Source organism: Simochromis diagramma, unplaced genomic scaffold (genome assembly GCF_900408965.1).
Source record: "Simochromis diagramma unplaced genomic scaffold, fSimDia1.1 OVJJ01000602.1, whole genome shotgun sequence".
Lineage (NCBI taxonomy): Eukaryota > Metazoa > Chordata > Actinopteri > Cichliformes > Cichlidae > Simochromis > Simochromis diagramma.
In genome coordinates this window covers 2,185,504-2,202,400 of record NW_024387040.1, presented here as the reverse complement: position 1 = coordinate 2,202,400, position 16,897 = coordinate 2,185,504, and the positions used below count along the sequence as shown (strand labels likewise).

The 16,897-nt window shown below is 40.1% G+C and overlaps 1 protein-coding gene across 2 annotated transcripts in view; it reads right to left on the bottom strand.

Moving 5' to 3' along the window:
• The window catches only part of cntnap2a (contactin associated protein 2a), a 371,460-nt gene that overhangs the window by 147,641 nt on the left and 206,922 nt on the right, over positions 1–16,897 (bottom strand). For both annotated transcript variants that reach the window (XM_040044091.1, XM_040044092.1), the window contains exon 10: positions 2,808–2,957. In XM_040044091.1, coding sequence (XP_039900025.1) covers positions 2,808–2,957 — 150 coding nt within the window. The remainder of the gene's footprint in view (positions 1–2,807; positions 2,958–16,897) is intronic.

Sequence of the window (16,897 nt, the reverse complement as noted above, 5' to 3'; positions counted from 1 at the left end):
CCACATGGAATTTCTCTGTTGCTACAGTATTTAAATATACCAAACCCAATCACAGAAAAATGAAGAGAAAATGAAAATAACCCTAAGAGCTAAACACAAGCTGCATCAGTGCACACTGTTTTCCATGAAACAGCTCCTAAAAGTTTTTCCCTAGCCACTAAAGCGCTGGCCTAAATATCATTTTGTAGTTCTTTCCATAGTAACAATCAACAGTTTTGTATCCCCTGCAGCCTTCAAACTTGTGTTTACCACCAGGCTCCCTGCTCCTCAGCATTCATTATGTCATGTAAAATTAACGAGAAAAACCCTAGTCACAGTTCCTGCCAATTCAGCGCACTACCTCCATCAAAGGGGAGAAACTACTGAAAAACATTGCTGTTTTTTCCAGTTGCTGCAATGTGTATTTAGTGTTTATATGTGATTACATACTGTATGTGTTTATATGCAAGTGGAATGCTAAGTGGTGAAGAATATATACTACAATGCACTGTACATAGTTTTTATGTATCACCTATGGTGCAGTATTTTGCTCTTTTTAATTAATCTTTTCCAAATAAAAATCTATGCTGAGAATCTTTTGCAAATTTATTGGAAGAAAGAATATGACTGTCATTCAGAACCAATTTAGCATAGGTTAGTTCAGTTTCTAGGTATTTCTCTTGCTTATCTTTGCAATGTGGTAAATTTAACTGACTGGACATGATCTGGGAATCAAAAGCCTGGTGACAGGGAATACTGTTGCAAAGCCACAAGGTCTGAGACTACCTGCACAAGTCAAAGGGGAGGATCAGGTCAATGCACAAATCTAGGATTGGAACAACTGGGAGTCTTCCTGGAGCTGGCTGTCTGGCCAAACTAAGCAACTGCCAGAAAAGGGCCTAAGTACATACTGCTAACAAGAACCAGATAGTTCTTTTCTAAATGTCACACCTAAGGGACCCATCCATCACTACTAATCATCATGCCCGATACCATCCCAGTGGTAAGGTACGCTTGTGCCACATTCATGTAGAGTTGATGTTTTCTGTATGGACTAGTTGGGCTTCAGGGAATGGTTAACAGCTAAAATACAGACATATTCTTCAAGAAAGCTTTTTCCAAAGCACTCAGGACTGAATCAAAGTTTCACCTTTCAACTGGACATGACCATAAGCATATAGCCCCCTCTCAAAAAACAAACTGGAGTGGCAACTCTGTGAATGTCTTTGAGTGGCCCAACGACAACCCTGCTGTGAACTCAGTGAAATATCTCTGGAGAGACCTAAAAATGAACTCTGACCATCTGCATCAAAACTGACAGAGCTTAGGAGGATCTGCAGACAAGAATGGCCAGAAAATCTCCAAATCTGTGTGCAAAGGTTCTTGTGTCCTACCCAATAAAATTCAAGAGTGCAAGAACTGCCAAATGTGCCTCAACTCAATTACCATAGGTTAAATAAAAACATCAGAAAACTTTCTTGAAGTATTCGTCATAGATTAATTGGCCTTGCCTTACTCTTTAATGTGCTAACCTTTTTCATTCACCTTATAAAACCTTCTTTCTGTATTTTGCCATTCCTGCCTGTCAATCTTTTGTACTATTTCTTCTCTTCCTTTTTTGGACTTCCTTCGTCTAACTGTCTCCTCTGCCCTCTTCATGGAGTAAAGACATTGCGGAGATCCTCTCCTCTCAGCCACTATTGATTCACAACTCAGTTTACTGAAATCAATAAATCACCAATTGCATCAAGTGGAGACTAGAGGGTGAGAAGGAAAAGGAGAGAGGAGATATAAAAGACAGACAAAGACTAAAAAGAGAGACAGAAAGTTGGGATATCAATAATGAAAAATGAAGAATTAAATTCAATGATTCTGCAACAGCCTAGATTGACAAAAGACCTTCAGAATCCTTCAAAGATGTAACAGACTCTAGACTAAAAATCCATTAGCCCATCAAGGTCTCACAGACTTTGATTTCATATATAAAAAAAGTACAGAGTCATCATGGACTTGGGGATTTACTCAAACCAGCTAAGAGTAAATTAAAATAGACAACAGAATAAAAGTACTAGGGCTGTGTTTTTGTCGGCTGCTCTGATCCTTACTGACTGGCCTGGGGAAATGATTTCGCTCGATGGAGGAGATTGTGCTCAGATAGAGAGCGGTGGGGGTGGGGGAGGCATGATGGAGCTATCAGAGCTGGACTATCTCTCTAAGTTACTGTAATTTCATACAGGTGCCCACACATACACACACACCCACACACACATGCACACAAGTACACTTAGATACGGACCATCTTCCAACAGACAGACAGAGGTGTCTGGCATCATTAACCTGGCGTCTTCCTAATTCTGACAGATTGAGGCTGCTGCTTGTGTTATCGCTCTTTCTATCTCTCTGTGAGTGTCTGTTTGTTATAGTTTGTGTCCCCTATATATATGGTGATGTTGCTGTGCCTGGGCTCTTGCTAAGTGAGCAACTTTCAGTTAAACTTTGCCTACCGGAAAATAAATTTGATCATTTTTGCCTTAACACACACACATGTACAAATATGGGTGATTTAGAAATATTGATTTAGATTGAAGAACTATCTGCAAATAACCACAAAACCAACACAAGTTCTATATGAACAGCATAGACGACTCAAATCCTTGCTGTAAAACATGAAAAATAAACATGCAACACACCTCCTCAAACATAGGGAGCATGTGGTGGAGTACACACACCCACACTGTAGAGAAATGTGATGGAAATGAATGATGTTGGTACTAAAGGGTGTCTAGTTCTCATTAGAAATGTGGTGTTGGTGCTGGGTTGACCCTTACCTCCGAGGTGATAGGTTCCTCCCGTGGTGATGCTGAGAGGTGAGACGGAGCGCACAGCAGACACCTCCTCGCCGTCTATCGTCAACATGGCAAAGTTCTCCTTGGCAACCAAACGTATTGCATGCCACTGGCCATCATTGAGGCCCGAGCCTGGAAAAAAGCAATAAGGCAAAAGCATTTGTGTAAATCCCTGGATGTAATAATAAAACTTGCTGAGAAAAATAAAAATAAAAAAACAATAAAAAAAAAGGCCCACCACACAAAACTCAATACTGGTACTTTTTACCCCCATAGGTCCAAGTTATTTCTTTTAATAGGAGAATATAGAAGAATATGTAAGGTCCTGACTGGGATTTGTCAATAAGACAATTGGCTGGGTGAGAGGTGTGTGGGTGATTCATTCTGTTATGTGTGGCTATCCCTCTCTGTTTACCTTCTACTTTTATATTCAGCATATGTTTTTCTCCACAACAATGGCACTCCTGTGTGCCTGCTGAATGTGATTCCAACAGAGTTCAGTGCTATCGAGGATCATCTTCCTGCCTCTATTTCGGCTTCCCCTCACTTATGTGCACAGTCACATATGCAAGTCCATGCTCCTCGATTCTTCTCCCCTTCTCTTTTGTTCTCTCACTCCCTCTTTCTCCTGGCTCCCTTTTGTAGTCTCAAAGCCCGTGTGACTCAACTCCATTAAGTCTCACAGAACCCTGTTTGCTGAGTATCCAAATGCATGTGTGTGTGCGTCCTTTATGTGCCTGCAACTTTGAGTACTTTTTGAAAGTGCACGAGGCTCTAATGTGTTGCTCTGTCTGCATATGTGTGTGTTTGGTGCATGCAAGTTCCGTGCCCTCCTTTCTTCTCCCTTCTCTTGTAGCTGTGCTCCATTAAATATGAGTGATGTTTTGGAAAGGGACATTACTACTGGAGCTGAGAGAGAAGCCAGCTTCCTTTCATTGCCCTCTCCTCTATACATCACCTCTTACTGACACCAATCTCTATTCATCCTTTCCTCCTCACCTCGATCACTATCCCAGATTCCTCTATCTCTCCATCTTTATTTCCCTTCCTCTGTTTCTGCATTTAAAATTTCCTCTCATTTTCTTTCTCTCTTCTCTTTTCTTCTCTACTTCTCTAAGTTTGCGGCCATCTGCTGCAGTGTCTTTCTTTTTCAATTGGGCTTAGCACACTGCCTCACTGATTGTAATACATCGATACCTGTTGAGGACACTGTAGCGAAGTTCAAGGTACGGTCATGTGTAAATCAGTCTTGGCAGAGCGCACCTACTCATGGATCTGCATGCACGTCAATACACACACTTTCGCATAGACGGTGGGCAAGCTTATGTCGGTGTGTTAGCATTTTTTGTGTGGCGGCCTCTGTGTGAGTCACCGCTGTCTGCAAGATGCACTCTCACATTGTTTACTTCTTCCCAGAATGCACTTGAAGACCCGAGTTTTCATATCAGCAGGGAGTCTGCACTAATTAATCTTCATCAGCAGGGTGGCCTTGTGTGCCTGTGCTTGTATGCCTGTGTGCGATCGAGGCTGTGACCAAAGAAATTAAGGGCCAAGATGGTCACTTGCTGAGAGTTGTGACCACAGCAGCCACGCTCAGGGCAACGTGGTTGGGCATGCAAAAATACACACTCGCATACACGGGACATGGTACCCCTTAAAATCGTAAAACCCTTTTTTAAAAACTAGCTCTAGCAGGGAGAAAAATATAATAATAAAAAATGATACTGTTAACAACGCTTTTTTGTCAAGAGGCCATGATCCCAAAACTAATAACACAAAATCTAGAGGACAGTGTCTACGTTGTCCGAGTGATAACCACAAAAAAGTTACTTCTGGCAGAAAGCGACCTTGATAACCTCCTTCAGTGACAATCACATTTCTGCCTGTATATTGGTTTGATGTAATCACTACCAAGCTCTCTCCTCCATCCTGTCCCACTCTCTATAACCTCTTGAATGTAATGGAAAATAGATACTGTATAACCTTGTGTTCCCTCATCTGTTTTACATCACCTGCAATAGCTTTGAATGATGAGCTTATCAGTGATGGCGATGTAACTGAACCTTCACACTCATGCACAAACAGACAAGTGCCTGCTGAAACCCTCATGCTCAAATATGCGATCCGTGTTCTCTTTCTCTCTCTGTCTCTCTGTCTTTCTTTCGCTGTCAAAAGCACCAAATACAGTGGCTTGTAAAAGTATTCGGCCCCCTTGAACTTCTCCACATTTTGTCACATTACAGCCACAAACATGAATCAATTTTATTGGAATTCCACGTGAAAGATCAATACAAAGTGGTGTACACGTGAGAAGTGGAAGGAAAATCATACATGATTCCAAACATTTATTACAAATAAATAACTGCAAAGTGGGGTGTGCGTAATTATTCAGCCCCCTGAATCAATACTTTGTAGAACCACCTTTTGCTGCAATTAGAGCTGCCAGTCTTTTAGGGCAGCGGTCCCCAACCTTTTTTGTGCCACGGACCGGTTTATGCCCGACAATATTTTCACGGACCGGCCTTTAAGGTGTCGCGGATAAATACAACAAAATAAAACTAGTACCGGTACCGAAAAAAAGAAGATTTATTCATAACACACATGAAAAGACCCAGGAAAACCGAGTTAACGATAAAAAAATAACGCTGAAAACCGATAAAAACCCTGAAAACTATACATTTCACACCTGAGCCTCAACTCTCGCAGCCCGGTACCAAACGACTCACGGACCGGTACCGGTCCGAGGCCCGGGGGTTGGGGACCGCTGTTTTAGGGTATGTCTCTACCAGCTTTGCACATCTAGAGACTGAAATCCTTGCCCATTCTTCTTTGCAAAACAGCTCCATCTCAGTTAGATTAGATGGACAGCATTTGTGAACAGCAGTTTTCAGATCTTGCCACAGATTCTCGATTGAATTTAGATCTGGACTTTGACTGGGGCAGTCTAACACATGGATATGTTTTGCTTTTAAACCATTCCATTGTTGCCCTGACTTTATGTTTAGGGTCGTTGTCCTGCTGGAAGGTGAACCTCCGCCCCAGTCTCAAGTCTTTTGCAGACTCCAAGAGGTTTTCTTCCAAGATTGCCCTGTATTTGGCTCCATCCATCTTCCCATCAACTCTGACCAGCTTCCCTGTCCCTGCTGAAGAGAAGCACCCCCAGAGCATGATGCTGCCACCACCATATCTGACAGTGGGGATGGTGTGTTCAGAGTGATGTGCAGTGTTAGTTTTCCGCCACACATAGCGTTTTGCATTTTGGCCAAAAAGTTCCCATTTTGGTCTCATCTGACCAGAGCACCTTCTTCCACATGTCTGCTGTGTCCCCCACATGGCTTGTGGCAAACTGCAAATGGGACTTCTTATGGTTTCCTGTTAACAATGGCTTTCTTCTTGCCACTCTTCCATAAAGGCCAACTTTGTGCAGCGCACGACTAATAGTTGTCCTATGGACAGATTCCCCCACCTGAGCTGTAGATCTCTGCAGCTCGTCCAGAGTCACCATGGACCTCTTGGCTGCATTTCCCATCAGCGCTCTCCTTGTTCGGCCTGTGAGTTTAGGTGGACGGCCTTGTCTTGGTAGGTTTACAGTTGTGCCATACTCCTTCCATTTCTGAATGATGGCTTGAACAGTGCTCCGTGGGATGTTCAAGGGTTGGGAAATCTTTTTGTAGCCTAAGCCTGCTTTAAATTTCTCAATAACTTTATCCCCGACCTGTCTGGTGTGTTCTTTGGACTTCATGGTGTTGTTGCTCCCAATATTCTCTTAGACAACCTCTGAGGCCGTCACAGAGCAGCTGTATTTGTACTGACATTAGATTACACACAGGTGCACTCTGTTTAGTCATTAGCACTCATCAGGCAATGTCTATGTGCAACTGACTGCACTCAGACCAAAGGGGGCTGAATAATTACGCACACCCCACTTTGCAGTTATTTATTTGTAAAAAATGTTTGGAATCAAGTATAATTTTCGTTCCACTTCTCAAGCGAACACCACTTTGTATTGATCTTTCACGTGGAATTCCTATAAAATTGATTCATGTTTGTGGCTGTAATGTGACAAAATGTGGGAAAGTTCAAGGGGGCCGAATACTTTTGCAAGCTACTGTACACTGGCAAAAATCATGCACATACCAGCTGTCTGTCACAGATAAAAAAAAAAGAGTGAAAAAGATGAAGGAGGAGGAGAATTAGTCAGATTAAACCTGATAAAGTTGTGGTTTTCTTTGTTGTCATTCAAATGCAGGGTCTGATAACAAAGTGACAAGCTGACCAGCTACTTTGCTTGGTTTGAACTTGGGGTTAATTCATGTTATATTGAATCCTATCTTTGAATACTTAGTAAATAAATGCAACTGTGGCAAAAATATCATCCAAACAGTAAATAAAAACACTACACAAAAGTGATGATTTCATGCTGTGAAACAGTGAACTTGATTGGATTGAGGTTTTGACATCATTATCATCATATCTCTAGCAGCTTTACCTTGTAATTATCTGTTGGGAACCAACTTTTAAGGTCATGCAAAATAAATCCAACATTTTAGTTTTCATTTCCATCTGAGGAAATCTAACATTTATTATTCATGTCAACAATTGAGTTAATTCAATGCACATCTTAAAGGTGTGTGTACTTTGTAACCACTGACCATCTGTATAGACAAGACACCATCAGTATAAATACAATAAACAATGTTCATGAGAAACTGTTTAATTAATGTTCTGCAATATTAGTTTGGGGTCATCCCTCCCCCCCCCCAAAAAAAGAGGTAAATAAGTCATGAAAGAATGAATAAGCATGTATAAACAGCTTTTCGACATTGCATCATGTCCATAGATTTGCAGTGGTGGGCTTATGCAACACCAGGAGTTGCAGTTGTGGTGCTGCAGTTCTATCTGTCTGTGATGTGTACTCATGAAGAAGATCTGAGCTGACCACAGATGAAGTGTAAGACTAGGAACGAGTCCTCGGATGAGCTGAGAGCACAGAGAGACATGTTGGTAGAGCCGTGGGTAGAACTGAGGAATACGAAACTGAATCCCAAGCCCACAGTAAAAAGGTGGTTGTTGTTATTATTCAAGTCTTTGTTATTATTATTTAAATTTGCCTCAATTTAGCCGATGAAATGCCAGAAAATACTGAGGTGTCTATTATGTCTCTTTAAAGTCAAAGCTGACTTTTTAATAGTTTGAAACGAAAAGAAAAGCGCAGATATTTACAACAAGAGGTGTGAGATATTCAAGGTGAATTTTAGGCAATTTTCCTAAACATACCCTAAATGATAAGCAAAACTGTTGCACATATATTCTCTATTAAATGGCTAATTGTTGCTCTTACTTGTCTGTTTCTGCTATAAATTAGCCTGTGTTAATTTAATGCATGCAATGTAAGCAAATGGAACTCCATCATTATCTAAATTTGAATAGCAGTAATTTAAATACTGATCAATTAAACCTAAAAAAGTCATTACTGTAAGAAAACAACTTACTTTCTACTCTCAATTCAAAAATATTTCAGAAATTTCCACCAATAAACAAAGCCTGGTGCAGCTTACTGCTCATGCTTTTCACTGAAAACCTCATCCTCTATGATGTTTCAAGATGAGCACCAGACTGACAGCCACAGAAAACAAAGTGACAGCAATTACAGCAAAGCTTCAAGCGCCTGAGACTGAACAGAAGAAAATGGTGGAGGAGGCTAAGAGACTGATTTCAGGTATGAAAATCACAGACTTGGTAATTTTAGAAAATCTTGAAAGAACTGTAGATAAAATATTAGCTTTCATGTCTCTACTATAAGCTGCAGAACTGGCAGTCCTCAGTTCAAAAAGTGACAACCAGTGACGACGCGGTGCAGGAGCAGAAGGAGAAGGAGACGACAGCTCTGAGTGAAGACCTGGAGAGAAGACTGAACTGCAGCTCACCAGTAACAAAGGATAAAATATAGATGATGAATGCAGGTATTTTGATAAGACACCAGAAGACATACATAGCTGCACCTCTACTTCCAAACAATAATAATCTAAATATAGAAATACCTGAAAATTTTATTTACACTTCCAGAAAAATAACCACCTTAGCAAAGTGTTTCCATTGTGTGTTTACATCTCGAAGCTTGCTTTCTGTGTTTGTAAGGCCTCTTCAAGAAAGACCGGCCCATTAGTTTTTTAGGTAACATCTTTTCAAGAATCTGCAAGGCTGCAAGTATGCAATGCATCATGTGACCCTTATAACTGACTAGCCTGAACTTTCCAGTTCTCTACTGCTGCAGGTATCTTCAGGGCACCTTTAAAGTAAGTCTGCTTCAAGAATACACCACTGCCTATAACACCAATAACGGGGATGGCACTTCAAGCCTCTCGAACTTCTTTAGTGGTTTCTGACATTTCCCTCATTTGTTTGTGAAATTCTATATTCATTTTAAGTGTTTTAAAATATATATTTATACTTTCCCACAGAGTGAGGAGTGTGATCCCCCTATAGTTGGAACATACCCTCTGACTATAGCGGGATCCCACTGGTCTATTGCTGTTGTTCCTAAATTCCTATTTGCAGTAATATTACTTACAGTTGCCAGTTGTTGCAACCATGGGATCTAATTACAGTATCACACTCAAATCCAGTGAACTCTTTAGAAGGACTCATTCTTTTACTAATGTTTGTACCGGAAGACTGCATGGCTAGGTGTTTGATGCACCTGCTGCAATGGGATAGAAGATTAAATGCTGTGGCCCCATAGTCTATGTATGTGTGGATGAACTAACACTGTAGTAAAACTATATACTGACTATGTGTTTGGGCTTTTATATTTTTTTAAATTGTATACCAAACATATTTAATGCCAAAGCTATGAACTTCTTTTGCATTTTCTCCACACGGATTCAAATGTATTCATACAAGTGCAGACACGAATATGTAAATACACTGACTTAAATATTTTAATAAACAGTGCTGAAGATTCTGAACTGTCTTTTAACTTTTCAAAGCCAAGTCCTGTTATCTTCTACTGATCATGATTGACTAAAACTGTTTCTCTTCGTTAACATAATACATTTTTTGTTTGACAACACTCAATAGATTGACCAATACTCAGCAAAAATCTAAGAAAAAGACAAACAACTGCACAAAATACAAGTTAGTCCAATGAATCAACGCTGTGCCAAGTTCTGCAAGAAGACCCAAAATGTCACCATCAGATGAGAGGAAATTGGTCAGAGTGTTTACGATACAATAAATAGAAGAAGTTAAAGAATTGAAAACAAGCAGGGAGGAAGGGTGGGGCACGTAAACGAGAATGAACAGCTTGCAGAACTGGGGGAACCTATATAGATGACAACCGGAAGGAGTGTGTTTGGAGGCGTGGTCCCGCTCCTGAAATTCCTATACATAATCTCCAATTAATAACCCTGTGCAGAAGTTATTGTTGGCTGCTAAAGATGACAGCTGTGGACAAGAGTCACTGTACCTTGCGCACTTTAAGAACAGACTAACATTGTCCCTTCTTACTGACAAACAATGCACACTACATCTTTAACCATGGTAACATGAGATAACTTATACAGATGCCATGCTACATATTGAGGTCAAAGTGAACCAGTTAAGTCCTTTAACTGCTGTGGCCTGACCTTGGAGCTAATGGTTGTTAAAGATTAGCTGAATGAAAAACAGTATGAATGATAATACTAACAGCTCTCCAACACTGCACAGTTTGAGTCTTTTAGAGAACTGCCTGATCATGAGAAGTCTTCCATTATTCACACAGTTACTCTGACTGCAGTTGTGCCAGACAGAGAGAGAGACATGCGCTCCAACAGTGAAGCACAAAAAGAAATCTTGTAAAGGAGAAAGTGCCAAGCCAGTGCACAGACAGGTGGATAGACAAACAACACCACACAGCTGGGATAATAGTTATCACAAAGTTTCAAAAACCAGTTTTGGCAAACTAACAGCAATAGCCTCCAAGCTTTAAAAGTGTGCATACTGTATTTGTGTTTGTGTTTGGTAATTGTGCACATATTGTATTCCTGTCAAAATACAAATATGATAAAAAAAAAAGAATCAGAAAATAATAATTCAGAAGTCATGTCCATGCCAGGAGTTCATGATAATGTCTTGTACTGCTCCTTCTTTTCACAAGGGCCAAATTGAATAAATTCTTTTTAAAGTTAGCTTTTAAACTGAATGAGAAAAATAACTAGACAGCAGTGACGCACTTTCTAGCTAATAAATAGACACAATTAATATGTTGTGTGTAAAACTATATGCAAATGCATATATTTTTCTTTTTGTATGTGCTCTTATAAGTGGGTAAATAAATTAAAAGGACACTGGCCTCTTAAATATCTAAGTTGCATTATATGAGCTGTAAAACTACAAATAGGAAGCTGAGATATGTTTTAGAGGATCATAACCTGACTCAGGAAAATGGTGAGCAATTCTTAAAGATAGTGATTAGCTCATGTAGAGACTGATTATACACATAACAAGAGTAATAACAGTTAACACTGTAGACAAACAAAACAAAACAAATGAATGAAACAAACAATAAGGACAACATAATTTTATGGTTGCCTGTTTATTTTTCCTTAATCTTAATCATCTAAGAAAGACTTGGTGTTGGCTCTCTCTGCGGTAGAGTATCACTTCCTGTTACAGTACAACACACAGTGGTGTTTTTGTGTAGCCTATCTGAGTAGCCAATTTAATTAAACACTTATAGATAATGTCTGATTTCATAGTGTAAGCTCAGAGAGTGTAATTTGTCCAAAGCACAATCTGTGTTGATTCACTCGCTAATTATATTCACAGCATTCCCTCTCTTTAGGTATTTGCTAGCTTAGCTTAGCACAGCTTGTAGCCAACTCACTAGCAGCATGGCCTCTTCACCTGTCCCTCCCGCACTCTCCTCCTCTTTGTGTCAAATGTTTAGTTTGTGACAGAAAAATCAGCAAAAAATCATTTAAATACAAAAAAACTCAAAGAAAGACCAATGTTGTATCCACAACTTTAAAGAGTAAAACAGTAAAATTTGCATTATTAAACATTAGGTCTGTCACTCCTAAGTCCCTGTCAGTACATGAATTAATAATTGATCAACAAAATGATTTACTCTGCCTGACAGAAGTCTGGTTATGGCATGACAATTATGTTAATTTAAATTAACCAACACCCCAGAGGTATACCAATTGTCAGCATCCCAGAAGCATTGGGTGTGGAGGGGTGATGTGGCAGCAATCTCCCACTCCAGCTTGTTAATCAACAATCAGACTGAGTTTTAATTCATTTTAAAACGCGATGCTTAGCCTTGTCCACCCTAGCTGGAAAACTCAAAAAGCAGTTTCATTTGTTGCTATCATTTACCTGAGCCATACTCAGAGTTTCTGTTTGGATGCTCAGACTTTTTATCAAAATCAGTGCTGAGCTCAGATAAAATAATTATTGTGGGGGATTTAAACATCCATGTACATACCAAAAATGACAGCCTCAACACATTTTAAATCTATTATTAGATTCAACTGGCTTCTTTCAGAATGTAAAAGAACCCACCCATCACTTTAATCACACTCTAGATCTTGCCCTGATATATGGCATAGAAAGGGAATGTTTACCAGGGTTCCATGCTAGGACCAATTGTGTTCACATTATACATGCCTTCCTTAGACAGTATCATTAGAAAGCATAGCATACACTTTCACTGCTGTGCAGATGACACCCAGCTTTATCTATCCATGAAGCCAGAAAACACACACCAATTAATAAAACTGCAGGGATGTCTTAAAGACATAAAGACGTGGATGACCTCAGATTTCCTGCTTCAAAATTCAGATGAAAGTGAAGTTATTGCACTCGGCCCTAAAAATCTTAGAAATGCAGTATTTATCCAGATGCTTACCCTGGCCTCCAGTAACACTGTGAGGAATCTTGGGGTCATTTTTGATCAGGCTAAGTCCTTTAGTATGCACATTGAACAGATATGTAGGACTGCTTTCGTCCATTTGTGTAATATCTCCAAAATTTGAAACATTCTGTCTTAGAGTGATGCTGAAAAACTAGTTTATGCATTTATTACTTCTAGGCTGGACTGCTGCAATTTTTTGTTGTCAGGATGGACTTAAAACTCCCTGGAAAGCCTACACTTGATACAAAATCCTGTAGCAACTGACCATACTAACAGGGACTAAAAAGAGAGAGCGTACTTCCTCTCTGCTGGCGCAAAGGTGCTTGCTCATAGGTCATATGACTGTTGGAGTTTTCTCTGTTTTCCTTCTATTATGGTAGGGTCTTCACCTGACAATATAAAACACCTTGATGCAACTGTTGTTGTGATTTGGCTCTTTATAAATAAAACTGAATTGAATGGAATGCTGTGTGCAATAAATCATTTGGAGACTAGGGCAAGTCACCTACCTCCTCTCCCTACTGCGCTGCATGCTGGGAGCGTGAGTGAGTGAGTGTGTGTGTGAAGGTGGCGGATGATTGTGAGGAGCTGCTTAGTGAGAAGCTGCTGAGTTCTTGACTGCGTGTTTTTTTTCTTTCTTTACATCTTGTCCTTGATGAAAAGGTAAGAGAAGTTTATTTCATTGATTTGTGTTGGGTGAACAAAACTTAGTTAATCATTTGTTTTCTTTTGAGCCACGGCATACCTCCCTAGTGTGGGTTCTCCTTCCCTGTCAATTAGACACGGGGTTGGAGTGATGAGTGCCCCACAGTTTACTGTAGAGCAGGTTCATTTGGCTGTAGGAAAACAGGCTGCCCATGAAGACATCACTTATGGCTCTCAGATGAACAAGGCTGTTGATTTTTCTTGTTTGTTTAGAGAGGGGTGACCTTCGATGATTTGTTGTTGGTATTTTGCCTTTATTGATGTCTTAAACATACATCACTATGTCTGGGTTTCCTGCTTCATCCATAATGAAAACAGGCTGATCCGCTTTGAAAATTTGCTAACAGGTGTTCACGTACCTGAATGGTTGATCTGATATCCTCGTGTTGGTGTTGTTCCCAGATCATCATACTAAATGTTGTTCCAGGATCAACATTGCAAGTGACCAATCAGAACGTTGTGACGTCATACTTTTGCGACTTCGGGAAAAACTGGCGTAAAACAAAAAACTGTACTTAAGCTGCGTGAAACCGCCTCTGTCCGCCGATCAACGGACCCTGACCCTAACCCTTTAATAAACAGTAAGCAGAATTGATATTGTCCTTGCAACATTGGAATTTCATAAATGCACGAATGGCTTGGCGCGCAAAAGAATAACGTCACAACAATGTGATTGGTCACTTGCAATGTTGAACCTGTAACAACATTTAATGATGGTCTGGGAACAACACCAACACGAGGATATCAGATCATCCTACCTGAATGAACCTTGGGAGATTCAGGAAGTGTCTTTCAAAGTTCTTAAAAAAAATCCTCATACAATGTTGTAATGTAGGCTCAGGCAGTATGAAATTTTGGACACAAATGCTCGTCTTGCCCTCACAAAGAGCAGGGGGTGGACAGCGGTACAGCTGAGTAACACATTTAGACTCAAGTGAGGAGCAGAGGGCTGTGGACGGCAATGCTGTTGAGCAGGCTCCAAGCGAGCAGTGGGCTGTGGATAATAGTAAATGGACTGGTTCTTATATAGCGCTTTTCTACTCAATCTAAGCACTCAAAGCACTTTACAGAACTTGTACATTCACTCATTCACACAAGCACTTTTTTTCTAAGCTGTTTCTACACGCATTCATACTCCGATGGATGCATCGGAGGGCAACATGGGGTTAGTATCTTGCCTAAGTCTGCATACAAATATGGACATGCAGACTGCATACGCATATTTGGCATGCAGACTGGAGCAGACTGGGATTGAACCACCAACCTTCTGGTTAGTGGCCACCCCCCAGTTAACAAAAACCCACAAAATATGCAGCACAAAAAGGTGAAGGTCACAACTGCTACCCCAACAACTGTTAAGCTTCACAATGAAGAAACAGTGGACCATCTCAGAAAGACAAATGAAAGAAGCAAGGAAAAATGAGGGGAAACTAATCTAAGGTAAGATAATAAAATGGCTGACGCACAGGAGGAGGTCTTCCTTAGGAAGGGAATCAGTGTCCTCTTTCTCCCCTATTCTTTCTGCTTTGTAAGGTGGTTTTAATAGTGGGAACATTGAACATCAATGAAAGTAGGGATAGAGAAAGGCCAGAACTGCCAACTGAGCCTAGTAGAAATAAAAACATTGATGTGGTCCTTTTACAGGAAGCACACAGCTCTGTGGATAATGAAGCTGAATGGGGAATGAGTGCAAGGGGGCAGTGTTTTCTTAGTCAAGCCAGTAATCCTAGAGTGCAAGTAGTTTTATTTTCTCAGCACCTTCATTTAACAAACATTTCAATGTGTGAAGTGGAGCAGAGTAGGTTCCAAGTAGTGGAAGCACCAATCAGGGATATATTATTTTTATTCATAAATGTTCATTCATAAATGCTCAGAGCTCTGGTACTGACTGTATAGTGTAATTTCACAACCTATAAGTGACAAATGAAAGGAGTATTACAGTAGCTCAGTACGTACGGGACTGGAATTTTACCACCTATTCTACAGCTGATAGGAATATAGAGGAAGATCACCCACCTTCAGCCTCCCTTCTGACCACCACTGATGAAATTAATTTCACAGATGTGTGGCGGAAACTCTATCCTACATTATACATACCTAAAAGTCTCTGAGGGCAGTGTGAGGGCAGTTAGGCGTGATGCAATTTATCTTTGTAATTGATCAAAAATACAATAATAGGTTAAATAGAGCATCATTTTATTGTTTCTTTTTAATGTTGTCATTTTATTATACTGTCTGAAACAGGTCTTGTAAATGAGACTTTTCTTTTGCAAAGAATACACTACAGTCATAACAGCTATTGAAAAGAATTGCCTTGCGGATGTAGAAAGGGACATTAGGGTTAAAGAAGACACAATTATTAATGGGACAGACAATGATAACAGTGCTTGGGATGGATAATGGGAGGAAGGCTTTAGGTCGGTTTCTCCAAGAAAAAGCGAAAGGGTCTTTAATTAGAACTCGCATCCCTACTATAAAATAAAGCTCCAACCCATATTTTTTTAAGTTGGAGAAAAAAGTTCAATCAAATGCTGCACCTCAAGCTCTCAGATGGGTCTCTAACATCTGACTCTTGAGGGTTGAGAAAGCTCGCTGCAGAGTTGCACTCAAGCTTTAGTGCTGACAACTGTGATGTGGACTGTTTGACTAAGATATTGGGCCTTCGTCTCGAGTGGGTGAAGCAGTCTGCTTCACTGGAGACCACCATCTCGTTTGATGAAATGTCCGCAGCAGTTCAGCAGCTCAGCTGTGGTCGGTTGATGGATTTCCTGCACACATTTTTTTTCTTTCTATTTACCAGGAAAAGTCATTTCATGGAGTTAATCTTTATCTTTTTAAAAAAATTAAAGTCCTTTGGTTTTAGTAAAGCTTGTACTCTTGGTATAAGTCAGTGCTTCTCAATTATTTTCTGTTACGCCCCCCTCTCTAAACTACTACTACTGCTACATTTAACGTGCATCAATTTCCTGAAATTAAAAAAAAAAAAATCTTTATTCAAACTATAAACATTTTTTGACCCACTTTAACCAGTTGATGTTGATGCTGTAGTGGATGTGCAATTACACTTTATTCTAGTACTGCAAAAAAAGCATGTTCCCTACGGTCTTGCATGATGAGTAATCGGAGTCTAATTGCCAAATACATTAAGTTCTCTATCTCAATAAATTGTATTCAGTTCCTACAAATGATCTCTTCTTATTCAACTCAGGCATGGTCTTGCAGGGTTGACCTTTGCGAGTGAAGTAATAAGCACAGTGAGCTTGTCTGCATATGCTGATGATGAAACTGGCACTATGGTGGTCAACTGGTCAAAATGTGACAGGCCTTTGCTTGCAGAGTGAAACAGTAAAGTACAACAAACATTCCTACAGTAGAATGGGGCGCAGATGAAATGTTTAGGTAACCTCATAACTTTAATTGATAGTAAAATAGAACCTTAAAGCTTGTCAGAAAAACTGATTTGATT